The following is a 27,570-nucleotide window of genomic DNA, read 5'->3' as shown; positions in this document are numbered from 1 at the left end:
TGGGCTTTGACGCCAGAGTCGGACTATTCAGGTACGAGTACAACATAGTATACGTAGTACGTACGTAGTACGTAGTACTCAGGTACACATCTGTATCATACACTGATATACTCCGTACAAGGTCGGGGCATTGAAAATCAGCGTTATTCCTCAATAATATTGGTAAATATCTCTATATCTGTCTAATATGTATACATATATATATATATATATAGCACGGTCTTTTTGAACAAAATTCAGTATGGTAGAGTATTCTTTGTTATCCTCGTGGTTGTCATTTTTGGTGATGTTCTTTACTCGCAAGACCATGTCTTTAACTCCCGATTAATAATAACATTTAGAGCCGTAGGCTTCTACAAATTCACATATCATAATAGCAAATATTGAGTATCTCACTATTTGTTTATTTCATTTCAAGCTGTCGAGATATCTTGTTGATTACGCATCAATCATCCAAATGCAGTCAGGTGCAGGGTAGCGACCATAGAAGTGACCACCCCGTTTACTTGCCAAGCGCCCTCAACTCCTTCTTCAAGACCTTTCCGTTCTTGCTCTTTGGAATTTCTGCGAGGAAGTGAATTCTACCGCTGAGCCAGTGCGTCTCGTGCAGCTTCTCCTCGACATGGTCATCAATGCTGTCTCGGAGATCGTCCTCCTCCATCTCGGACATGGCGGTCTTGGAGCGGACTACAAAGGCGCAACACCGCTCGCCGGCGAGCTCATCGGGGATTCCGATTACAGCCGCCTCCGCAACCCCTGGGTGCTCCCGCAGCACAGACTCAATGTCGATGGGGACGACTTGGATGCCCTTTGGTTTCCGGTTAGCGCAACGGCTAGGCAGGAGCTGACAGAAACCTGCATATGCAGACGAACCTTGACTTTGATCATGTCCTTGATTCGGTCTCGAATGAAGAGGTGCTCGTGACCACTCGGACTAACCCTCACAAGGCCCACATCCCCAGTGCTGTGCCAGCCTTCCGGGTCGATGGTCGCCTTGGTAGCCTTGGCATTGCCCAGGTAGCCGACAAAGAGGTTAGGAGCCTTGAACAGGACCTCGCCCGCCTCCTCGTATTCGGAGACGTCCTTCCCGTCCGGGCCCACCAGACGCATCTGATACCCGGTAACTAGGGACCCGGACGATCCATGCCAGATGTCGTGGGCGCTGGTAAAGGTTGCAACAATGCTTGTCTCGGTAAGGCCTTGGCACACGGCAACGACGCGATACATTAGTCCCATCCGAACACATACCCACTGCGGGAACTAGTCGTAACAGGTGGCTCGGCATAATAGGGGGGCTCACCATATGCGTGGAGGAATTTCCAGCCGGGCACGTGTTTATGCAGCTTTTCCGCTACAGCCCGGTCGAAAGGCGCGGCGCCGGTAACAACACTCTCGACCGATGACAGGTCAAACATCTGTAGCAGGAATGGATTTGCGGCCAGGGCGGCCAGGATAGGCGGGACCTGGATGGAGAGACAGAAAGGTAGTATTAGTCCCATGTTTGTTATGTTTATGCCCAAAATGACTGTGAGATTGGCACGCTTTAGCGCGCACAATTAACGTACCAGGTACAGCCTGGTGATGTTGAACTCAGAGACAGTCCTGAGCAGATGCTGCATGTCAAACTGGGGGAATACAATGAGAGTGTCTCGTCTCCACAAGGCTATGTGCCCGATGAGAAGCCCGTAGCTGTGGCTGAACGGGATGGCTCCGCTGGCGACCTGGCCACGCCCCTGCTTGGAATAATCCTCGTATGCCGTCACCTGCAAGATATTAAGCATGACGCCGTAGTGGGTGAGCATGGCCAGTTTCTATTCGGCGCGGCCCCAGTGTGGTTAGCATGTGGCTTTCGGGGACCTGGATGGGGAAGAAGAAAAAAGGGGGGGGGGGGGGGCGTTTCGGAGGTGGGAATCCTCACCTGCGGACCCGAGGTGCCGCTTGTAGGGCACAGAAAGGCAACCTGGGTCTTCGCTTGGCCCGGTTCCCACTGCAGCGGCTCCAAAGGGTCTATCTGCGATGCATCGTCGATCAGCTGTTCAAGTGAGACAAATCTCTTCAGCGGCTCATCGTCGGGGACGATGTACGCCTCGGGCAGGGGTAGCGTGTAGACTCGCTCCAAGGGTATGGAGGCCTTCTCGGCTGCCTGGACAGAGGTCGAGGCTAGACCCCGGCAGGTGAATATTGCGTGACATCGGCCGTTGGCGAGGTGAGACGCCATCTCAGCCACAGTGCTGGTCGAGTGGATCGGCATGCATATCCCGTTCAGCCTGTGGATCGCCCAGCAGGCGACGAAATAATCGATCTAAGCGAGGATGGGTGAGCATTTCTCCATGTCTCCATTTCTCCCTGTGGTTCGATTTCGAGACACGTCCGGGGCGGCGTCTCCGGCCGCCGTCAAAGCTCCAAAACGTACCGTGTTGAAGGCGTGGATCGCGACGACCCTGTCCCAGGGCGAACCGGAGTTGGGTTGCCAGCCCAGCCGACGCGACAGAGCACGTGCAAGACATTCCACCCTCGCTTGGAGCTCTTCGGGCGAGTACGACTTCCCCGATATTGCGTCCACAAATGGTGCTGGGGATGGGGAGCCTGGGGAGCCCGCGGTGGGGTCGCCGGGGAGGAAGAACTCCCCCAGGGGGACAGAGTCGGGGATTTGGCTGTCGATCTCCGGGACCCAGGAAGGCGGCGAGAAAATCATCTTCTCGTGATATTATTGTCTCAAGTTCAGAAGAGGTGCCAAGTCGGGTGGTGCTTATTAAGCGATTGTTGAAAAGTGTTCAATGGTTCGATCGACCGCCGTTGGTAGAGCGTCTGGGAGGTCGCGTTGGTTGGGAGAGTCGATGGCGCAATTGATGCGAGTGATCAAAGCTCAAAGTGCCAGGAATCTGGAAGCCAACTAGGGCAAAACTATTAAATAGCCAACATGAAGCAAGGGAGGCCCGCTATTGGTGTTGGCTATTGCGCACACACGTACCCAGCCTTCCATCAGGTACCTGACTATCAGTCGTGAGGCGTTTGGAAGGACCTGCAGCAGTTTTCCGCCCCACCCACTTGTACTTGTAGTTACATTGAATGAACATGATATTCGTGGCCGATAGTACCTGGGATACTCGTAGCTAGGTACCTTGTATGGGTAGATGTAGCTGCATCCCCCTACCGGAGAATGCTGCATCAACGTACGATATACACATAAATGATACACACAGGCACAGAAACACAGATATTAATCAACTGAAGGACCATATGTCATAATTACACACCATCTACGAATTTGATCTTCAAGATTTTGGTGTGTTGGCATAGGGTAGCGTGTCTAATCGTAGGTACGGTTAGTGTACTCGTACACGCCATACGACATGCAGGTACGAAAATCACTGTCTGTAGCATGATGTAGTGCCCAGCGGCCGATGTGATGAGTCCTTTTACATACAATACAGATTAAAATTTTACATACGTAATATGTTATTACCCGGCACACTATCATCTGCGATGTAATAGAGACTGCATCACAGGAATGTCATGCCGATCTCCATCCTGTGGTCCACTTCCCGGGTCAGTCAAACGCACACGAGGTGGTTGTATATGGTACTCGGGAAACATGAAGGGAGAAGTATTCCCGCATCCTGCACTTCGCACCCCACACAAACCTGTTGGAATACGATATATCAGCCTTATGTGGCTACCTGTCTCGGACGCGTAGTACCACTAGTAGTATGTAACCATAATAGATCGCCGCTGCATCGGGTCTAACATGGGGGCTGAGATTTCCAGATTGAAGGCTTCTGTCTCGCTGACGCCACTCTCTGTGCTTTGCCGGTGATCGATGACGAGAGAAAAAGAAAGGATTGCAAGTTCAAAATTATTGGGAGGTGTCTCATGTCATTGGGCTCCGAGCCTCCGATCACTGACTGTGTATCCGTAGTGTCCACCGTCATCTCTTTCCGCGGCTCGCCTCGCCGATGGAATCGTGGATGGTCCGAAAGGGGACTTGCAGGCATGTCTCTGCATTGGTCACGATGCCATTCGTGGCCCAAAGGGGAAAATGCAGCGATGCACGCATGTCCCTTCCCTCGTCGTGGGCGTGGCATCCCAAGGCGAATACGCATGTCTCTCTTCGGGCATGCCATGTTGCAATATTCCAAGACACGGCCCCGGGGAGTCAGGCTCATTTGCGTACACGAACATCGCAGCGGCGTCCGGACGTGTTGCCCACTGAAGATCCGAATGAATCAAGCCGCGGATCTGGAGCTGAAGCTCCTTGAAGCTGAACGAGTACCAATGCTCGTTTGGCAATGTGCTCCTCAATCCATAGGCATGGGTCGAGGTGCTAGGTGTGGTTAACGCCATATCTAGGCCGCGTGTAAGTCAACATCGCTTATAGAGATATGGGTGTGTAACGGTTCGAGGTACACCCCCTGAGACAAGTACCTTCTTCATATGTTCACAACCAAAAAGCTACCTCGGGCAGTGTCTTGAATATCACAGCCAATTCATTGTCAATATGCGCAAATGGGACTAGAGGGATGAACCTAGCACATTGTACCATTCTCCTGTAGCTTATCGCAAAGAAATGACCCTCCTCAGCTAATAAAACGGGACCAATTGCCTAATTAAGTAGGAGTCGCCTTTTAACGATATTCTGGGCATACCGTTAAAATTCCGGTACACAGCCATATTGTTATAACCCACATTAATTGTGCTATACTGTCGGGCTGTTGGACGTCGCCCTCTGGCAAGAAGCTCCCAACGGTGAACAATACCCTCAATCTTGTTGTACTACTATTGTACTATCCATTATCAAGTTATCACGAAGCTCGACGGCTTCACCAGAATCACAGGATGACGTTGGATCCAGTCGACTTCATCCCCCTGCCCTCCCCAGCCATGAATGGCAAATGCGACGGGGACGCGGTCCAGGAGGAAATCCGAGGGATCTGCGCCAAAGTTCTGGGCCGAAGTATTGCAAGAGTGAAGGCAAACAAGTCCTTCCTCTCCCAAGGCGGCGATTCCCTTCTCGCCATCAAGCTCATGGTGCTTTGCCGTGAGGCTGGGTATGGTATCACCATAAAGGATATTCTCCAGTCCGCCAACATTGCCGACCTCTGCCTGTGCGCAGAGCGTTGCGAGGCTCCCTCCACCCCGGCGCACAGCGACGCCGCTAATAGTAATGGAAATGGTGCCAGTGGAAATGGTACCAATGGTAATCATACCAACGGAAATGGGGTCAGTGGCAACGGTGCCAACGGCAACGGCGTCGTCGAAGCGTCGTTAAAGACCCCTCTGAATGCGACTCAGCGGCTTCATCTGTCAAGCCGGGCAACACGGGTCAAGATATTTCGATTTGGCCGCCCCATTGAAACGACAGAAATTTTTGATGCTTTGAGGGAGCTCTGTAATCGCCACCCAATTCTGTCAGCGAAGCACTCGCACGCAGCTGAAAACGACCATGAACTGCGCCTGGAGACGGAGGAGCGACAGTCCCCCATTCTGGAAACCTGCGAATTGGAGCAGGCGTTGGAGGTATCGCAAGCTGAGCTGACGGAAGCCACGGGCACACTCGTGGAGCGCATTCCAGATCTTGCTTTTGGAGCGATGGCCTTCACCCGCAGAGGCACTCCTGCCGCCTACCACCTTGGCATCGCTGCTTCCCGTGCCATCATGGATGCGCCTTCCTGGGACACCCTCGCAGATCAACTCGACGTGATACTGAGCAAAACCCAAACTAGCTCACGGCCCCAACCGGCAGAAATTTCCCATTCATGGACACAACGTGAGCTGCGTGCGATTTCAGGAAGGAAACTTGCAGCGGATGGCCAATCCTTCACGGCGCAAGATGACGAAACCTTGCTTCGGGACTCTGAACATGAAATCGATCTGAGAACGAACGACTTACTGTATGACGGCGCAATCCACGCTGTCTTGAGAACTGAGCCACGAGATTTCGTAACGGCAGCTGCCTATCTTGCTCTCCAGTCCACGTCGGCCTCGGATTCTAGTCGAGTCCACTTCCGCACCGTTGACAATGGGAGCTTTGGAAGTGGTTCGAAAGAGCCCTCAAAGATTGGTTGCTTTGAAAGTCATTCCACATCCATCATCGAGAGCAATTCAGGTGAAGGAAGTGACATCGATCTTGTGCGGAGGATCAGAGATGCCCGCCTGGGATACCGGGAAAAGTCGAGCGACGGATACAACTCGCCACCCGCTCAACCGCTTGTTACGTTGGACGTGACCTGCTTGCAACGTGGGAAGAATTCATCGCGTAACACACTGGAGGATGTTTGCCGCGCAGAGTTTCGTCGAAAACCGAGAAGCACCTTGCCCTTGGAAGCCCTTCCCCAAAATCTCACTCTCTCACCTTTCTGGGTGGACGGACGCCTCAAATTCGGGGTCGACTCAGGGTCCACGGGCAGTAGCCATGACCTTGCTGACGCGTTCCGATCAGCCCTGACTGGACTGTTGCATCGTTTCCAGAACTATGAGTCGCACGCCAGTCTTGTTGATTTCCCTCACCTCAACCTCAGCTATGAAGACGTCGATGCCCTCATGACCGATTTGAAACGCGTCACCTCGGAACCCCTGAAAACTGTCGAGTCTGTCTTCCCGTGCTCTCTCACTCAAGAGGTGTTCCTGGTCGCTCAAGGAATCAATAACGAGATGTACCAATGCAGTGGTGTCGCAGAGATTCGCTCCACTGACCCCGCCAGCTCCCTGGATTACTCGCGCTTGACTGAGGCTTGGAGGCGCATCGTCAGGGAGCAGGCGGCACTGAGGACTGTCTTCATTGACAGTGTCAATAGGCCAGGACATTACGATCAAGTGGTGCTCAAGGAGGGTATCGGTGCCTTGGAAGTCTTGGAGGATGAAGAGGGTCATTCAGCCTCGATTGAACTTTCCTCGCGGCGGCCGGTCGCTTTCGACAACTATGGAGCGACGCACAGGGCAACAATATGCAGTCACACAGCATCCTCGGCGATCATGCGGCTAGATATATCGCACGCTCTCGTGGATGGAGCGTCGATGGATACCCTATTTAAGGACATTTCTCGGGCGTACCTAGAAGAGAGTTCTGGCGCCCCGGTCATGCCATACAGCGACTTTGTCACATACCAACGTGGACTGTCGCCAGAAACGTCCATTTCGTACTGGACGGGCTACCTCACAGGCGCTAACCCGTCATTCTTCCCGACGAATGGCGATCATCTCCGCCACGAGGATCTGAGAAGTGTCCCATTCCGGGCCAACGTCTGCCCCGAGACAATTGTGCGGTTTTGCGAGGCTGCCCGCGTCACACCCGCCAATCTATGCCAAGTTGCATGGGCACTGGTCCTACGGTCCTACACTGGGTCTGACGACGTGTGCTTCTCCTATGTCAGCTCTGGACGTCAGGCTCCTTTGTCAGGAATCAGCCAGACTGTCGGCGTCTTTGTTGATACAATGATCTGCCGCGTCAAGATGGACAGCGAGTCGACGATGGCACAGGTACTTGACAAGGCACAGAGTGATTTCCTCGAGGGTATGTCATACCCCAGTGTTTTCATGGCCGGCCATGAAACCCAAGGAAGGGAGTTTTCACGCCTCCGGGGAAATACTATCATGTCATGTCAGAGGAAGATGACTGGCGAGCTGGTCCAGGGCTCGGGTTTGTCCTTTGAGCTCTTGGACGCAGTGAATCCTTCCGAGGTGAGTGAAGGCCGATACACGAGCTATAATAACTGGTAGCTAATGAGCCTTAGTATGATTTGACACTCAACATCCTCACTAGTGAGAATGGACTAGAGGGAACGATTGATTTCTGGCATCCCAGAATTGATCAGCAGACGGCGGAGAGCGTGTCTGAGAGTTTCCAGAAGGCCTTGATCAATATCCTGAATCAGAACATGGAGCCTGGAGACATTGACATTGTTCCTGAAACCCATATCTCCCAGATCCGGAAATGGAACAACCGTATTCCACCAAAACGAGAGACTCGCATTCACGATGGGGTTTTGCAGCAGCGGCTTCGTCAACCAGACGCTCCGGCCGTGGATGCCTGGGACGGTAGTCTTACGTATCAGCAGCTGGATGATGAAGCCAACAAGCTGGCATCATACTTGTCTAGTCTTGGGGTTGGCCCAGAGGTCAAGATCCCGCTCTGCTTTGAGAAATCAAAATGGGCCATTGTTTCTCAGCTGGCAGTTCTCAAGGCTGGAGGTTGTGTGGTCCCCTTTGCTACGAAGCAACCGACTAAGAGGACCGAGATCATACTCAAAGATATCGAGGCTTATATCGTCTTAACGACGCACGATCTCTCTTCTCAGTTCGAAGACAAGGTCCGTCACGTCACAGTTATTGACGAAAGTTTCATGGCAAAATTACCTGAATCGGAGGCACCACCCTGTGCGGCAACGTCAGACAATTTGGCCTTTATTATCTATACCTCTGGTAGCACGGGCATTCCCAAAGGCGTCATGCTTCCCCACAGCAGCCTTTGCACCAGTCTTCACCACATGGGGGCCAAATTCAAACTCAGCCATACTACTCGTACCGTGCAATTCTCAGCATATACTTTCGACATTTCCATTCAAGATATTTACACAACACTACACTACGGCGGCTGCCTTTGTGTAATTTCCGAGGAGGAGCGCATTAGCCATCTTGATTCCGCGATGCGCTCATATCGTGTCAACTGTGCCGGCTTGACGTCAACAGTGGCGGGGACAATATCACCAGACCAGGTTCCATCACTTGATACTCTTATATTGCTCGGAGAGGCTGTGAAGCCAGGTGTTGTCAAGCAATGGATCAACCACGTCGTCGTGTTCAATGCCTACGGACCGTCAGAGTGCTCCATGCAGTGCAGCATAAACCAACTCACTCCGGAATGCAACGCTCTCAATATTGGCTTCGCCTTTGCGGGAGCTCTTTGGGTGGCTGAGGCGACCAACTACAATCGCTTGGTGCCGATCGGTGCCCCAGGTGAGCTGCTCGTCCAAGGTCCGTTGCAGGCCCGCGGCTATCTCAATGATGAGACGAAGACGGCCGCCGCATTTATCACTAATCCTGTGTGGGCATCCAAATATGGGTTTGGGACCCCGATGCGTCTCTACCGTACCGGCGACTTGGTGCAGCAGAACCGTGATGGGTCTATTACTTACATCGGGCGCCGGGATACGCAGATCAAGTTCCGTGGACAGCGTGTCGAAACAGCCGAGATCGAGCATCACCTGATCCAACATGAATCCGTTATCGATGCTGCCGTGCTCTGCCCTACTAAGGGTCCTTGCAAAGACCGCCTAGTTGGACTCGTCAGCCTGGGAGATTTTGTACTCGACAAGACGGCGCCATCAGACGTGATGCCAGTGTCTGCTGAAGACCGCTCCAAAGCCACGCTGCAAACTCGGGAGATCGGCCAACATCTTCGAGCACATGTCCCGGAGCATATGGTCCCGACTGTCTGGGTCCCGCTGTCGGGGATGATGCCACAGAACGCTTCCGCCAAGCTGGATCGCAAGAAGCTGGGACAGTGGGTTGACGACATGGACCAAGACTTGTTCAACGCATTGGCTGCCCATGTTGTGAGTCAGGGGCAAGTCCAAAGCCGACCAGCGACAGCAGTCGAGGACGATATCAGAAACATATGGGCTGAGGTACTGAGCATCCCTGTCGACCAGATCCCGCTCGACTATGGATCATTCATGAGTTTGGGTGGCGACTCCATTTCTGCAATGAAGGTCGCTTCCTGCGCGAGGGCCCAGGGTATCTCGTTGGCAGTTCGAGATCTTCTTCAAGCCAGACCCATTGCCCAGTTGGCAGAGAATGCGTCGAGTTCACGGAAGCCTTTGGGAGAGGTAGAAACTGACGACGTGCCTTTCCCGCTCTCGCCAGCTCAAAAATGGTACTTTGAGGTGCTGGGCTCCAGCGACGAGGTTCCCCGATGTGGAGGTGAACACCGATACAACCAGAGTAGCTATCTTGCACTGAGAAAGGCATTTTTGGGTGACGATGTTGCGCGAGCCATGAAGCTCCTCGTTTCAAAGCACGCCATGCTCCGTGCTCGGTTCAGCCATGATAGGCTCACCGGGGTGAAGCAGCATATTGTCGGAGCTGTTGACGGATCCTATGGGTTCGAGGTTAGCAATGTGTCGAGTCACGAGGAAGCCAAGGCTATCATCAAAACTACCCAGAAAGGCCTTGATTTGGAGCACGGTCCTGTTTTCTCCGCCCGGTTGTTCCAACTCAGGGTTGACGGAACAGTGAAGCAGTCATTGTTCATGGCCGCTCACCATCTTGTTGTCGACACACCTTCTTGGCGCATAATCCTCCGCGACCTGGAGGCCTTTCTGCAGAGCCACCCCGCTGGATCTTCCAAAACTCTCAGCTTCCGGGCGTGGACAAATGCCCAAGCTGAGGCGATGCGGGCTCGTGAGGCAGAAGTTGTAGGCGCTGATGAGATAGAGAATCCTCTTGGAAAGAGCACGGCAAACTTGGACTATTGGGGTCTGGAAGCCGAGGGAAACCTTTACAGGGACATGGTGGCTGAGGAAGTTGTCCTCGATGACCGGGACACGGCACTGCTGTTTGGTGCGGCAGCCCATTCCCTCCGGGTGGAACCTGCTGAGGTGTTCCTCTCGACCCTTTTGCATTCATTCCGTCAAGCTTTCCCTGATAGGGCTGTTCCAATTGTCTATGATCAGGACCATGGGAGAGGCTCCTTGGGTCCAGGAGTGGATGCATCTGACACCGTCGGCTGTTTCCTAAGCATGCTCCCGCTCCATAACCTTACTCGCGACAACGATGGCCCCGTTGATGTTCTCAAACGGGTCAAGGACGCGAGGCGCCTCATCAGACGTCGAGATCCTCTCTACTCGCATTCTCAATTCCCCACTTCCCACAGCCAGGCGGAGATCCTCTTCAACTACATCGACCGGCCACAGAAGATGGAACAGGAAGGGGGAGGGCTCTTCAACTTGGAAGGACTGAGTGAGCCCGGAATATCGCCGATTGGGGATGCGGTCAGACGACGCTCCATTTTCGGAGTCCAAGTCTCTGCTCTCGACCACACTGTGAAAATCAACTTCCAGTTCAATGGACGGATGAAACGTCAGGACCGAGTTTGGGTTTGGATTGACTCCTATGCAACGGTCCTGCGTGACCTACTTGCTGAACTAGTTGTCCTGCCACCCATGCTCACGCTGAGCGACTTCCCTCTGGCTTCTATGAGTGCCACAGGCCTGACCCGTCTCCAAGACGAAATCTTCCCAAAGGCCGGAGTGAAGCCCGAAGATATAGAGGACTTCTACCCCTGCTCGCCTATCCAGCAGGGCATCCTCATGAGCCAAGCCAGGGAGCCGTCGAAGTACCAGATTCAGTACTCATTTGAGATCCAAAATGTCAATACGGAGGAGAAAATCAGCGCGGACAGTGTTCTCCAGGCATGGCAGATACTGACCAATCGGCACCCCATGTTGCGAACTGTCTTCGTGCCACCCATCTCGGGCGAAGACCATGGGAGCACCTATCACCAAATGGTTCTCAGGTCGTGGAAAGCCGATGTGACCTCCAGGAGGTGTGATGAGGACGAGCTTGAGTCTTTACTGGCTGTGCAGACAATCTCAGAATTTGGAATGGACAGCTACCGACCCAACCACATGCTCCAAGTCTATTCCACGCCTTCTGGTAGGGTATACGCTCGCCTCGTCATCAGCCATGCCCTTGGAGATGCTACATCGCTAGGGTTGTTGATGAAAGAACTTCTCGAAGCTTATCGCGGAAATTTCTCCCCGGAAAGCAAAGGTCCTCTGTACAGCCCCTATGTGGAATATCTGCAACAGACTCCGACATCAGAGTCGTTGACATATTGGAGCACTAGGCTCGCTGACGCGCAACCGTGCTACATGCCGTCACTGACGGACGTTGGAATGAATCAGACAGCAGACGGAGGCTTGGAGAAAGGTCCGCCTCGTGCAATGCAGGTTGTGACATCGCAAGTAGAGGGTCTAGAGAATGTCCAAAAGCTCGGCGAGACCTTGGGGGTGACCGTGGCCAATGTGTTCCAACTTGCATGGGCAATGGTTCTCTCCGAGTACACGGGCTCCCGCGACATCTCCTTTGGTTATCTAGCCAGTGGGAGAGATGTCCCTGTTGAGGGAGTCAATGGAATGATCGGCCCGCTAATCAACATGATGATCACACGGATCAAGGTCGATGCCGACACGACTGTTCACCACGCCCTGAGGCAAGTCCAAGACGACTTCCTCGATGGCTTCGGCCATCAAAGGGCACCGCTGGTAGATATATGGCATGCCCTCGAACTCAAGGGACAGAGTCTGTTCAATACCTCTCTGTCCTACCGTCATAACCCTGACTGGAACGAGGGAGAAGCCGGCCTGGCGCTCCATCACATCACAAGCGAGGATCCAACCGAGTATGATGCCAACGTCAATGTCGTTGTGTCCAGCAGCAGCATTGCCGTATCTCTCCAATATTTACCCGAATTCCTTTCGCCCAAGGCGGCGACTCGGGTACTAGAAACCCTCTTGCAAGCCGTTCAGTCCTTGGCGCTGAGCCGCGATTCAACCCATGTTGGCGAAGCGCCCATTTTGACACGGCAAGATGTGGAACAGCTTATCCAGTGGAATAACGAGGTTCCCCGTACAAATGGGCGGGATAGCATTCACGATCTTGTGCATCGTCAGGCACTCCTCCAGCCAGATGCGCCAGCGGTGTGCGCCTGGGATGGCGATCTGTCGTACGGGGAGCTGGAAGGTCTGGCAGATCAGCTGGCCCACCACCTAGTTTCAGACCTCGGTGTTGTTCTCGAAACAAAGGTGGCCCTGTGCTTTGACAAGTCCCGGATGGCCATTATAAGTCAATTGGCCGTTCTCAAGGCCGGCGGCGTTGTCGTGTCAGTCAACCCCAAGCATCCCGCACAGCGTCTACAAGGGATTCTGCGCGATATCAATGCAGATGTTGTCCTTACGACAAGCCAGCACTCGGAAAAGTTTATTGGCATAGTGTCAAATATTGTGGAAGTGGATGCCGACCTGTTGTCACGTCTCCCAATGGCCCATGTGAACACTATCGTGCAGCCAGAGAACGCTGCTGTCATCATATACACCTCGGGGAGCACAGGAATGCCCAAGGGAGTTGTCTTAACTCACCTCTCGCTCCTCTCGAGCTTCCAAGCCCATGGAAAGGTATATGGGATGAGTTCCTCTACTCGATCCCTCCAGTTCGCCACGTACACATTCGACGCCAGCATCAGCGACATATTCGGCACACTCTATCACGGTGGCTGCGTATGTGTTATATCGGAAGACGACCGGATGAACAACCTGCAAGGAGCTATGCAGTCGTACAATATCACTTCCGCTCAGCTTACCCCCACTGTAGCCTCGTTGCTTGACCTCTCGCAACTACCCCGGCTGGAGACTCTTGTCCTTGGCGGCGAGGCAGTCAAGACAGGCATGGTAAACGAGCTCATCAAGACACCAAGGGTGAGGTCCCTGAACGGATACGGTCCCTCAGAGTGTTCAATCTACGCGACCTGCGGAGAGCCATTGCAAGCACCAAGACAGGCCTCCATCATCGGTCGTCCGCTTGCTGGCGGAGTATGGGTTGTGGGTGATGGTGGTGGCATCTGCCCCATCGGAGCGGTTGGTGAACTGTGGATTGGAGGGCCGCTATTGGCGAGAGAGTATCTCAATGACAGGAGCAAGACAGAAAAGTCATTTGTCAAGGGCCCCCCTTGGGCGCGAGATATTGGGCTGCAGGACCAACGATTCTACCGGACCGGTGACTTGGTCCGACAGAGTGCTGATGGGTATCTTCTGTATATTGGCAGGAGGGACATGCAGGTGAAGATTCGAGGCCAGCGTGTAGAGGTTGGAGAGATTGAGCACAAGGCCAAGGAGTGCCTGGGTACGACCAAGACGGTTGTTGCAACCTTGGTAACGCCCAGGGCTGATGCCGCTAACCCCATCGTGGCCCTCGTCGTGGAGCTGGACGATAGTCTCGCTACAGACTCCCAAACTCTAGCACCTTCACCAGCTGGCCACATGTTCCTCCCCATTTCCCCTCGCCTCCGCCGAATCTTTTCCCAGCTTCGTTCCACACTTCTTGGGACTCTGCCATCCTACATGACGCCCGGACTATACGTCCCCGTTACCGAGTTGCCTATGACCGCATCAGGCAAAGTCGACCGCCGGCTCCTTTCCCTATCGTTGAACGGCTTGTCTGAACAGCACCTGTCACACTACTCGCTTTCGAATGCTGAAAAGGTCAGACCAGTCACGGTGACAGAGAAAACGCTGCAATCACTCTGGGCTGCGGTTCTTGGAGTCGAGCCAGAGAGAATTGGGACCCATGACCACTTCTTTCATTCCGGAGGTGACTCGTTCACAGCCATGCGACTTGTGTCAATGTCTAGTAGCCCCAACTGGAATATTTCCCTGCATGTCTCCGCTGTCTTCAACAATCCTAGGCTGGTGGACATGGCTCGCTTTGTCGACAGTCAGAAATCAGGAGACTCCCTGGCCAACGACAATCCCGAACCTTTCACTTTATGGAAAGAGGTGGTAAATGAGCAGACCCAAGAGCTGGACGAGGTGTCTTTGGCAGAGCATTTGGCCCAGGTTGCGGCCCAGTGCCAGCTTGCAGTCGATGATATCGAGGACGTCTACCCTTGCTCGCCGCTCCAGGAAGGCCTCATGGCCATCACGTCTCAGCGGCCCCGTGCCTATGTGGGACGTTGGGTATACCGTATATCCGAGCAGGTTGATGTTGATCGGTTCAAGGATTCTTGGAGCAAACTCCATGATATGACATCAATTCTCCGGACGCGTCTCGTTCCTGGACAGTCATCGGGCGCGTTGCAAGTGGTTGTCAGACAGAAAATGGAGTGGCTGTTGGCTCCTGATCTGGATCGATACCTGGAGGAGGACTCCAACAAGTCCATGGCGTATGGTTCACCACTGGCTCGGCATGCCATTGTTGGTACAGCCCCGGATGAGCTATATTTTGTCTTCACGGCGCATCACGCTGTCTATGACGGGCACAGTCTGTCGAAGATGTACGAGGCTGTCTCTGGTCTCTACGCACATGAAGATATACCTCCCTTGGTTCCCTATACCCGGTTCATCAAGTACCTCCAAGGGCATGTTTCGGTAGCTGCCAAACCCTTCTGGAAGTCCCAGCTGGATGGCGACAATGGCGCACGCTTCCCAGCTTTGCCCGGTGCTTCATCGAGATACCGGCCACAGCAACCCCTGCAGACAATTAAAACTCGACTAGACATCCGACAAGGGGAGGGTTCCGTTACCATGCCCTCTCTTCTTCGAGCTGCCTGGGCTCTGGCCGTGTCCGCATATAGAGGCAATGACGTAGTCTTTGCCGTGCCCCTTTCCGGGAGAGGAGCCCCCGTCCAGGGAGTGATGGACATTATGGCGCCAACCATCACTACTGTCCCTGTGCGGATACAGATCGATGAGACTCAAAGCGTGGGTGAATTCCTGTCAGCGGTTCATCAACAAACTATTGATATGATGCCCTTTGAGCACACTGGCCTGCAACACATCCGCCGTCTTGTGGGGCGCGACGTCCAGCCCCAGCACATGTTCGCCATTCAGCCTGTCAAGGAGCTTGAAGATCACTTCGTCACGGGACCCTTGAAGCTTGAGGCAAATGTGCTTCCCATGGAGGGATTTGATGACTTTGCGCTAAATGTTGAGTGTATCACAGGGCTGGGAGACCAGTCAACCATCGACATTGAAGCTCGGTTTGACGAGAGTGTACTTACTGCTCCATACCTTGGTCGCCTCCTCGGTCGCTTCAAACGCATCTTCACTCAGCTCTCCGACATCAACAGTGGCTATGGACCTAATGCGGCACTTCCTGTTGGTGCCATAGACATGGCAAGCCCAGAAGAGATTGCTCAGCTGGCTAAATGGAATGGAGACATCCCCGAGAGGCTACAAGTTTTGGTGCACGGGCTGATTGCAAGACACGTTCTCTCTGGGCCTGATGAGCCTGCTGTTTGCGCGTGGGACGGCAATCTATCCCGTGTCGAATTAGACAGGCTTTCGGAGAGACTTGCTCGACACCTCATAAACCTCGGAGCTGGGCCAGAGGTCATGGTGCCACTTTGTCTTGACAAGTCGAAATGGGCTGTTGTCTCCATGCTTGCCACACTCAAGGCAGGCAGTGCCATGGTTCCCGTCAAAGCCGATCCGGTTCTCCGTCTTCAAGCAATCCTCCGGGATACCGGTGCCAAGATTGTCCTGACAACGCCGCACTACGCCTCTTCCTTTGAGGGCAAGGTTCCTCACATTGTGTCTGTAGACGAGGCACTCTTTGCGGAGCTACCGGACTTCACGGCCCCCGTGGACCAAACAATCAGCCCGTCCAACGCTGCGCTTGTCATCTACACGTCGGGCTCCACCGGAACTCCGAAGGGCGTTGTAAGTGAGCACGGTGCTTTCTCGACAGGCTTGCAAGCACACGGCAAGATATTTGGCATGAGTCCGGCTACACGCGCGTTTCAGTTTGCCCAGTTCACCTTTGATGCCTCACTCCATGACGTTTTAACCACTCTTCAGTTTGGAGGCTGTGTATGCATGCCATCGGAAGAGGAGAGGATGAGCGACTTGGCAGGGTCGATCCGAAGACTGAAGGCCAACTACATGTTCCTCACGCCGAGAGTACTGAGCACATTAAAACCTTTCGATATTCCAGCCGTGCGAACCATAATCCTTGGAGGTGAGGCGGTCCTTGCAGAGCACACCGACGCCTGGGTACGTCGAGCACGTGTCTTCGATGCCTATGGACCGGCCGAGTGTTCCATTATGTCAACTGCTGGAGAGATTGTCCAGGTTGGCCAGACACCCAGGATTGGACATGCCATCGCAGGCGCCTTGTGGGTTGTCAACGAGGACAATGTAAATGAGCTGGTCCCCATTGGCACCGCAGGTGAATTGCTTCTTGAGGGGCCGCTTCTCGCACGTGGCTACCTTAACGACAAAGAGAAAACCGCAGGTGCCTTTATCTACGACCCAGCTTGGTCAGCCCATCCCGGTCTGAGCACCGATGGAGGGCCACGCCGTATGTACCGGACGGGAGACATGGTTATTCAGAACAACGATGGCTCTCTCTCTTACATCGGAAGAAGTGACAACCAGGTCAAGATCCGCGGCCAGCGCGTTGAAATAGGTGAGATGGAGCATCACATTACCAAGCACCCAGCGGTTGCGGATGGCATCGTCCTGTACCCTCGACAGGGCCCATCTAAGTCGCGCCTCGTGACGCTCCTCACACTGAGAGACTACCAATCCAGCGGCGATGGAGATGGCTTAGAGGTGCTCCCAGTTGGCAAGGAACAGTTGGCGGAAGCTCTCAAGCAAGCTGGTTTGGTTCGCCAACGGCTCTCGGAGGCCGTACCTGAGTACATGGTGCCTACTGCCTGGATACCTCTTGGATTCCTTCCGCGTAACACTTCGGACAAGGTGGATCGAAAGAAGCTTCAGCAGTGGCTTGAGGCCATAGACGCAGACTATTTTGAAAGCTTCACTTCTGGTGCAGTCGATGAAGTATCTGACACCACTCCGGCAAACGACTTTGAGCAGCGTCTTCAGGAGGTGCTAGGGGAGATCCTGAACCTGCCCTTGAGCAAGATTTCTCTGAGCCGATCGTTCCTCAACATCGGTGGTGACTCCATCACGGCGATGCAAGTTGTATCTCGTTGCCGCACGCGACATGGCATCTCGATCCTGGTTCGTGACTTGTTGCAGAGCACATCAATGGTCCAACTCGCTCAGAAAGCCACCTTTGAAAACACCAATTCCCAGGCTGTGGACTCTATGAATACTTGGTTCGATCTCTCCCCCATACAGCTGCTCTACTTCGAATCTATGGCCGCTAGTAGTCAGCATGAGGGCGGCCAAGATAGATTCAACCAGAACGTATATCTGGTCCCGCAACGCCTGATTGACGCTGAAGAAATCACCGTGGCTCTCGAGGGTCTCGTGTCTCGACACCCAATGCTCCGTGCACGCTTCCACGAGACGGAAGACGGCTGGAAGCAAAAGATGCTTTCCGAAGTAGATGGGTCGTTCCGTTTCGACATCCATCATGTTGAGAATCAACAAGAGGTCGAAGCCGTCATATCTTCGGCGCAATGCCAATTGCATATTACAGATGGCCCGGTATTCTCCGCTGACCTGATCAATGTGGCATCGACAGAGACTCAGGTTCTCTTCCTCGTCGCGCACCATCTCGTGATTGACTTGGTCTCGTGGCGAATCATTATTCGCGACTTGGAGGATTTGATTCGGCATCCTTCCAGTGAACTCGCCAATAGTGCAACATCATTCCAAGGCTGGACACGTCTTCTGGCCAAGCATGCTGAGGAGTTGGTATCGCCATCCCATGCCCTTCCATTCCCGACGCCGATGGCAGACTGGGGCTACTGGGGACTTGGTTCTAATGCAAATGTCTGGGGTGATCGAGTGAGCGAAGATTTTGTGCTCGAGAATCAAGGCCAGCTCTTGTTCAAAGCGGGAGAAGCTCTCCGGGCCGAGCCAATTGAGTTGCTCCTGGCCGCCCTGTTCCACTCATTTAATCAAGTGTTCCCGGATAGGCCTTCCCCGACCATCTTCAACGAAGGACACGGACGTGAGCCTTGGGATGATGCTATACAGCTATCAGACATTGTGGGGTGGTTTACAACAATGGCACCTCTCCATGTTGCATCAGAATCGAACGACCTGATTGACGTTCTGCGGAGGACAAAGGATCTGCGTCGAAGCGTCCCCGAGCGAGGTCTGGCGTATTTTGCATCACGGTTCCTGAGCGACAGCGGACGCGATGCATTCGGCTCTCACAGCCGGGCCGAGGTCTTGTTCAACTTTGGCGGTCGCTATCACCAAGGGTCCAAAGAAACTGACAGCCTGTTCCGCATCGATAATAGCCACAACCAGCCACACCTGTCCGGTGTGGGTGATAGCGTGAAGCGCCTTGCCGTCTTCGACGTGGAGACATCAGTGTGGGATGACGGGCTGAAGATCAGCTTCGGCTTCAACAAGAATATGCACAAGCAAGGTGCTGTGCGACGCTGGGCTCATGCCTATAAGTCCTCCATCAAGGAGCTCTTTGCGCACTTGTCTGACCTGCCCCTGACCCTCACGCTGGCTGACTTCCCGTCGCTGAACATGACGTATGATGAATTATCCCAGCTGCAAGACAGGATCCTACCCCAAGCTGGTATAAGCAATGTCTCGGACATGGAGGACATGTATCCCTGCTCAGCGATCCAGCAAGGTATTCTGATGAGCCAGATCAGAGATCCGGCCACCTACCACGTACACCAGATTTGCGAGTTCGGCGCTGTCGGAACAACACATGTCGATCTCAACCGACTTGAGGCAGCATGGAAGGCAGTCGTCTCCCGACACTCCATTATGCGAACCATTTTTATTCAGTCACCTTCTGCCGGACATGTGTTCTGCCAAGTTGTGCGGAAGCATTGGGACCCAGAGGTCATCCGAATCTATTGCGAGGACGCCGACGATGTAGTACCAACCCTTTCTCGAATTGGACTACCAGATTATGCATCCGGCGAGCCACAGCATCAGTTAGCGCTGTGCTCAACTAAGAAAGGGCAGACATATGCTCGTGTGACTTTCAACCATGCTCTCATGGACGCCTCCTCGATTGGAGTCATCTTCCGAGACCTAATCCACGGATACGATGGTCATCTCTCTGAGGTCCCGAGTCCTTCTTACGGCACCTATGTTAGTTTCCTCCAGCGAATCTCGGCTACCGAGGCTCTGGACTATTGGACATCTCGACTTTCCAGTGCCCATCCCTGCTATCTGCCCCCATCAACCTCTCCAGCCACCAAGGAGAGATCGCTCAGGACAATCAAGATGGATATTAACGATTTGAATTCTATTCATCATTTCCGTGACCAATACGGAGTAACCGTGGCCAATATTGTCCAGCTGGCTTGGGGAGTCGTGCTGGCTCGATATACCGGATCTAAGGACATCCTTTTCGGCTACCTGGCCAACGGCAGAGACGCGCCTATCGATGGCATTAACGAGATGGCCGGACCCATGATCAACATGACCGTCTCGCGTCTCAATTTCAGTGATAAGGCTCTGACCATCTCGGGCGCAGCTCAGCAGGTGCAGAACAACTTCCTAGACTCCTTCAACTACCAGAGGACGCCGCTCGCAGACATCCAGCATGCCCTTCATCTTTCTGGACAGAGCTTGTTCAATACAACTGTCTCGTATACTAGGCAGCCCATGGAGGGAATGGAGCCAACCGCAGGTCTCACCGTTCAAGGCATCTCTGGGGAGGATCCCACTGAGTATGACTTAAATCTCAATGTCATGTGCAACGATTCCACAATGAGGCTGTCTCTGCAGTACTCGGCGTCTTTCCTGGACGACGAATCGGCTAAATGCCTGCAAGGCAGTCTGCAGCACGCCCTCTTGGCTATTGCCAGCAATGGCGACTCTTTGCTAGTCAATGAGCTAACTTCCATGAGCCCCAAGGACATCCAGCAGCTCACCCAGTGGAACATAAGTGTTCCACCCGCCTTGCCCGGATACGTCCATGAAAGTATATTCGAACAGCGAGCATCAAGACCCAACGCCCAAGCAGTGTGTGCATGGGATGGACAGCTGACATACTCGGAGCTGGACTCTCTGGCCAGCCGAATGGCGTCTCGTCTCGTTCATCTCGGAGTTGGACCTGAATCCATGGTTGGCCTCTGTTTCGAAAAGTCCATGTGGGCCATTGTGTCCATGCTGGCCGTCCTCAAATCCGGTGGTGTCATTGTTCCCCTGGGTTATCAGCTACCATCTCGACGTCTGAGTTTCCTACTTGATGACACTGGGGCCTCGGTTGTCTTGACCTCAGAAAGCTGTGCAGTCAATTTCAAGGATCTGTCCGTGCCGCACGTTCTCAGGGTCAATCATGACTTTTTCAAGGGGCTTCCACAAGAAGCATCCGTCCCACGACCAAATTTGACTCCCGACAGTGCCGCTGTTGTCATTTACACCTCGGGATCTACTGGTCGCCCCAAGGGCGTTGTGCTCACCCAGGGGGGTCTGTTTACCAGTCTGGACAGGCACGGCGCAAAACTTGGCCTTTGTACCGATTCGAGAGCTCTCCAGTTCTCTGCGTACGTCTTTGATGTCAGCCTGATGGACACACTAGGTGTTCTTCAGTTTGGCGGCTGCACATGTGTTGTCTCAGAAGAGGACCGAATGGACGTCAAGCAACTATCCGCCTCAATGGAGAGAATGCGTGTAAATTTTGCCTGCCTGACGCCAACAGTGGCTGGTCTCATTAACCCCAAAGACGTGCCGTCCCTCCAAACCCTTGGACTGGCCGGAGAAGCTGTCCCGCCTGCCGCAATTGAGACATGGGGCGCGCATGTCGATGTCTTCAACAGCTACGGCCCGGCTGAATGCACCGTCCTGGCATCGATTGACGGTCCCATTACTGACAGAAATCGATCACTGAATATCGGAACTCCGCAGGCTGGTCTTGCATGGGTGGTCGATCAGCACGACCATCATTCCCTGGTACCCATCGGTGCAGCTGGTGAGTTGCTGCTTGAGGGCCCCAATGTGGCCCGTGGATATCTCGGAGACCCGGAAAGAACGGCAGACGCCTTTGTCAAGGATCCTGGGTTCATCTCCAAGTACAATCTCGGATCAGGGGCAAATCGCCGCATGTACCGAACCGGCGACATGGTGAGACAGAGTCCCACCGACGGTTCCCTCACCTTTTTGGGGAGACGGGATGGTCAGGTCAAGGTCCGCGGCCAGAGAGTCGAGGTTGGCGAGATTGAATACTGTGTCAAGCGTTCCCTCCCGGCTGCTCAGATGGTGGCTGCGGACTTGATCATGCCCCGTGGAGACGAGCCGCTCCTGGCCGTCGCAATAGAGCTGAGCAGCGACTCTAAGGATGCATCATCTCCAATCCTCTCACTCACAGAGTCACTGCGAGGGGCCTTTTTGGAGCTCCAAGCTGTTCTCACCGAGGAGCTTCCATCCTTTATGGTGCCGGCGGTATATGTCCCGCTGCATCAGATGCCTTTGACGGACTCGGGCAAGATTAACAAGAGGGTCCTTAGAGAGCTTCTTGAGGGCATCAGCGAGGACCAGATGCTCGAGTTTGGCCTCGCCGAAAAGACAGAGGCATCTTCTGAGCGTTTGACGCCGACGGAACTGTTGCTCCAGCAAATCTGGGCTGCGGCGCTTCGCTCTGCCAAACATATTGGCTCCAACACTCACTTCTTCCGTTCCGGCGGCGACTCAGTCACAGCCATGCGCCTGGTGGCCCTCGCCAGAGACTCAAGCCCTCCGATCCCTCTCAATGTGGCAGACATCTTCAAGAACCCTGTCCTCGGAAACATGGCGAAGGCTGTTGACGAGAAGTTAGCAGAAAGGCCCACAGCGCCAGATGCCTCCACCACTGTCTCTGACACAGCTCCTTTCGCCTTGTGGCCAGGGCCGGCCAAGCCCGAGCAAGACGATCTGGAACGCTTGGCTTTACAGTGCGGCGCCTCGGCAGACAACATTGAGGATGCCTATCCCTGTACTCCACTGCAGGAAGGACTGCTGTCGATCACGTCGCGACAAGAAGGAGCCTATATTGGCCGGTGGGCGTTCCGCCTCGATGAAAGCATTAACGCCGGTCGATTCAAGGAAGCGTGGCAGAAGGCGTTTGACATGGCCCCAATCCTTCGCACGCGGATTGTGCAAGACCACGTCCTGGGATCCTTGCAAGTACCATTGCGAGAGGCAATGGACTGGCTAGAGGTTTCCTCCGACATGAAATCCTACATGCAGCAGGATACCGCAAAGGCAATGGGCCTTGGGACTTCGCTCTCGAGGTTTGCTCTTGTCTCTACCGGCTCCAACGAGCGCTTCTTTGTCTGGACGTGCCACCATAGCGTCTATGACGGGTGGAGTATAAGGAAACTGCTCCAGGCTGTGTCAGACATTTACTCTGCGCGAGCCATCCCACGACTTGCACCATTCACGCGATTTGTGCAGCATCTTCAACAATCATCTAATTCGGAATCAGCTGCCAAGGAGTACTGGAGCTCGCAGTTGAAGGGCGAGTTGGGTGTTGGCTTTCCCCTGACACCGCAGAAGCATCATCCTGGCGTCTACCAGACACACATCCGGAGCATCACCCTCCCCGACACCCAAGATGCCTTGTCCTTTACCACTGCGACTCTACTGAGGGCGACCTGGGGATTAGTCCTGGCCGCAGAGGCTGGAAGCCAAGACGTTGTCTTCGCAACACCGCTTTCGGGCCGCACTGCATCGGTCGAGGGTATCCTAGACGTCATGGGCCCGACCATTACAACAGTGCCGGTCCGCATTCACCTGGACCGGAAACAGAAATTGGTCGAGTATCTTTCCATGGTCCAGCAGCAGGCTATTGACATGCTGCCCTTCGAACATGTAGGCCTGCAGAAAATACTCCAGCTTGTCCCTGATTCCACACTGGATCTTCAACATCTGTTTGTTGTACAACCCTCGAGCGAGCGAGGAGAACATGCCGATTCAAACTTCCCGGGCCTCACTCCAATGCCAATGGAGCACTCTGAGACCCAGTCCCACGGATACCCGTTGATTCTCGAGTGTGGCACCGGGCCCGCGGCAGATTCCAAGTCCATCGAGATGCTCGCCCGATTCGACCAGAGCATCTTGACAACTGAGAGAATAGACAACCTCCTGGAGCAGTTCGAGCACGTGCTGCTCCAAATCCATCGTGTGGCTGCAACAAACGTAGACGCCACAAAGGACCGCCTAGTCGGCGATGTCAACGTCGTCAGTCCCCGCGATAGCAGGCAACTGAGCAGATGGAATCAACCCTGCCCATCGCAGCCTGACATTTGCTTGCATGATCTTGTACGAAAGCAGGCAATGTTGCGACCGGAAGCCCCGGCCGTGTGCGCGTGGGACGGGGAGCTCTCCTACTCGCAGCTGGATGACCTGTCTGGGCGACTGGCCCATCATCTTGTTGCGTTAGGTGTCGGCCCCGAAACGGCCGTGGCACTCATGTTGGAAAAGTCTCAATGGGCCGTTGTTGCACAACTCGCAACTCTCAAAGCTGGCGGTATTGTCGTGTCCATTGACTCCAAGCATCCCGAGCAGAGAATCCGAACTATCCTTGAAACAACGGCTGCCAATATCATCCTCACATCCCAGGCTACGGACCGCTACCAAGATGTTGTGACTCGCACGCTTTTGGTGAACCAGCAACTGCTGAGCCGACTCCCCAATAAGGAGCATCCTGCCTGTGAGACGGTGCGTTCCACCAACGCGGCCTTCATCATCTTCACTTCTGGAAGCACAGGCGTGCCCAAGGGCGTGGTTCTCGAGCACGGATCTATCTATTCATGCTTTCAAGATTTGGGGCCGGTCTTTGCCAAGCCTGGTGCCCGAGTCCTCCAGTTTGCAGCCTACACTTTCGATGCCAGTATTGCCGAGACATTTGCAACTCTCTCCCTTGGCGGCTGCGTCTGCGTAATCTCGGAGCATGATCGGTTGAACAACCTATCTCGTGCCATGAGGTCTTATGGTGTCACTGGGGCTGTGCTCACCCCCACCGTGGCCGCCCTCATCAAGGTTCACGAGGTTCCTTCTCTCAAGACACTCATTTTCATAGGCGAAATCTTGAAGTCAGAGGTCCTGGAGGGATGGGTTGGCGGGCAGGTTACCCTTTACAACGGCTACGGACCGACCGAATGTTCCATTATAACATCTTTGGCTGGTCCCATCACCGACGTGGACCAGTCCACCAACATTGGCACTGCCTTGGGCAGTAGCAACTTGTGGGTTGTGGATCAGTCCGACTACCACCGCCTGGTGCCTGTTGGCAGCGTGGGTGAGCTACTCGTCGAGGGCCCTCTGTTGGGCCGTGGATATCTCAACAATGAGCAGAAGACAATCGAGTCATTTGTGACGGACCCAGCATGGGTCCAACAGTTTGATCGGGGTACCAAGCCCCCAAGCCGGTTCTACCGCACCGGCGATTTGGTTCGACAGATGCCAGATGGCTCGGTCGTTTGCCTCGGACGCCGTGACACACAGCTAAAGATCCGCGGTCAAAGAGTGGAAATTGGCGAGATTGAATATTGGATCAAGAAGAAGCTTCCTGACGTCGCCGAGGTTGCCGTCAGCCTGATTGCTCCAAACGACGTTGACAGCATGGTCCTAGCGGCCGCATTGGAGCTCCAGGCGAAACAATCCAACTCGGATACAATCCCAGCATTACTACCACTCTCGCCCAGCGAGAAGGAATCCTTCACAGATCTGCGAAGTGCTCTCGAGAGTATCCTACCGGGATACATGGTCCCGCAGCTCTACCTCCCAGTCACCAAGCTACCCCTGACAGACTCGGGCAAACTGAATCGACGGGGAATCCAGACACTGCTCGAGAATGAATCCAGTGTCCTGTCACGCTATGAACTTGGCGGTGGATCCAAGGTCGCGCCATCGACAGTCATGGAGCGCCAACTTCAACAACTCTGGGCAGCTGTCCTCAATGTTTCAGCCCCGTCCATTGGTGCCAAGGATAACTTCTTCGGCTCTGGAGGCGACTCCATTGCGGCCATGCGCCTCGTCTCGCAGGCTCGTCAACGAGCAGGACTCTCCTTTACTGTGGCAGACGTCTTCAAAAACCCCATCTTGTCCGACCTGGCAGTCATTGCAGAGCGTGCCATTTCCTCAGGGAAATCCGCGCCGCTGGTGACATATAAGCCGTTCCGCGCCTTGTCAACTACAGCCATACAGACCCTTTCGTCCTTGCTCTGGACACAGGCCATCATCACTGATGCGGCGCCCACTACCGACTTCCAGGAACTCTGTGTCGTCGCGACGCTGCAGCCGTCTCGAGACATGCTTGCCCATGTAACCCTTGATGGATCCGGACCTTGCGATGTTCAACACTGGAGGGAGAGCTGCTGGCAGCTCCTGAAATCCCACGACATTCTGCGGACAGCCTATGTCTACCACAACCAAAGGCTTCTCCAGGTTGTCCTCAAAGACCACAAGCCCGACATTCAGCACTATGAGACCAACCAAACCATTGACAAGTTCACCAAGACTCTAATTGCCCAAGACATGTATCGGCCCGTTCGGCTCGGCTACCCCTTTACCCAATTCGCCATCATCACATCCACGAGCGACTCGCGACACCGCATTCTTTTCCGTCTTAGCCACGGAGAATACGACGCCATTTCTCTGTCGTACTTCATGACCACTCTCCAATCAATCTACAGTGGGCAGTCAGTCGAAGACCATCCTACCCCTTGTGCATACATGCACAGCTTGTCAACAAGCCAGAACAAGGACGAGAGCCTCGACTACTGGTCCACACTACTTGAGGGGTCCTCGATGCCAAGCTTCCGCGCCCCGTCACTCGGTCTGTCTTGGAGACCTCCCCAGCTGGTCCATCATGCTACTCACAAGGTCAGAATCACCAAAGGTCTCCCAGACGGCATCACAATGTCGACCATCGTCAGAGCAGCCTGGGCAAGAACTGTGGCAGTACATATCGGCACCCACGACGTGGTGTTTGGCGAGGTCGTGTCTGGCCGCATCACCAACGACGGCAATGCTGAGAGAACTGCCGGTTGCTGCGCCTCATTGATACCTGTCCGGGCAAAGCTGTCCGATTCATGGACCGTCCTTGATCTCCTACGACATCTCCAGGAGCAGTCCATATCCCGGATGGCTCATGAGACTGTCGGGTTTCGTGAGGTGCTACAATCGGTAGCTGGCACGACCCCGGCCACGCTCTTCACATCCATCATCAACTGCCTCGACCAAGCCCCGGGAGGCGCCCTCAAATTTGGAGAAGCTGAATACGACATGACCCTGTCCCTTCCGGATGGAGCGGGTAACCCATCTGATATCTCGGTCACTGCCGTCTCCTACCCTGATCATGTTGACATTGCAATCGGATATCTGGATCAAAACATCTCTCCCGAGTTGGCCGAAAAGCTCTCACGCAGTCTTGAATGGACAGTAGACGAGTTCACCAACGGGACAATGGAGATGTCCCTTGCATCCTTGCTCGCCACCGCTGAAGCAGGAGACGACCAAGAGGGGAAGACCCCAAGTCGCTGCGACGTATCCTAATGCGGCCCATACAAGCAAGAAATGGTCGGAATGAAAATGGTAAGTGGGCAAAGTGGTCTACTTGCTGTTGCCTGTTGTCTCAACTTCGTGCTGACCTTTGCTTTCGCTACATCTAGATCAATGGAATGGGAAATTACTCTGGCTGCTTGAGTCGAGATTCAGTCCTTTAATTGAGCAGGACAACATAATTTTTTTCTCTTTTGTCTTTAGTCACGGTTTCATGAGAAACGTGTAACGCTCTCTTCACTTTCATTTGTATTAAAGATTAGTAACGTCCAGCCGATGTTATGTTGCTACATGAAAGGTTCAACATCACCAGAAGGATCTTTGCCTGTATTCATTGACTTTAATTGAAATTTCTTATGTTCGTATTGTAATATTCTGGGCGCCGTATTAGTGCAAGCAATGAATGGCTCGT

General features: G+C 53.9%; 2 protein-coding genes across 2 annotated transcripts; one reads left to right on the top strand and one right to left on the bottom strand.

The window, feature by feature from the left end:
• Window positions 1-502: 502 nt before the first annotated feature.
• On the bottom strand, window positions 503-2,218 carry CM3C (putative NRPS-like protein biosynthetic cluster; the record flags this gene model as incomplete). Its single annotated transcript, XM_083193066.1, has 5 exons — window positions 503-808; window positions 874-1,199; window positions 1,301-1,463; window positions 1,566-1,811; window positions 1,919-2,218. The coding sequence occupies 5 exons, from the start codon at window positions 2,216-2,218 to the stop codon at window positions 503-505; spliced, it is 1,341 nt and encodes a 446-aa protein (XP_083052123.1).
• Window positions 2,219-4,836: 2,618 nt separating this feature from the next.
• On the top strand, window positions 4,837-27,152 carry ACO1O0_003617 (NRPS; the record flags this gene model as incomplete). The annotated part of the gene is made up of 3 exons (XM_083193065.1): window positions 4,837-7,677; window positions 7,731-8,334; window positions 8,746-27,152. The coding sequence occupies 3 exons, from the start codon at window positions 4,837-4,839 to the stop codon at window positions 27,150-27,152; spliced, it is 21,852 nt and encodes a 7,283-aa protein (XP_083052122.1).
• Between the last annotated feature and the right edge of the window lie 418 nt (window positions 27,153-27,570).

Source organism: Amphichorda felina (genome assembly GCF_050947745.1).
Source record: "Amphichorda felina strain 45539 chromosome Unknown scaffold_3, whole genome shotgun sequence".
NCBI lineage: Eukaryota > Fungi > Ascomycota > Sordariomycetes > Hypocreales > Bionectriaceae > Amphichorda > Amphichorda felina.
The sequence above is the reverse complement of the archived record's forward strand: the minus strand, read 5'-3'. Positions and strand labels throughout refer to the sequence as shown.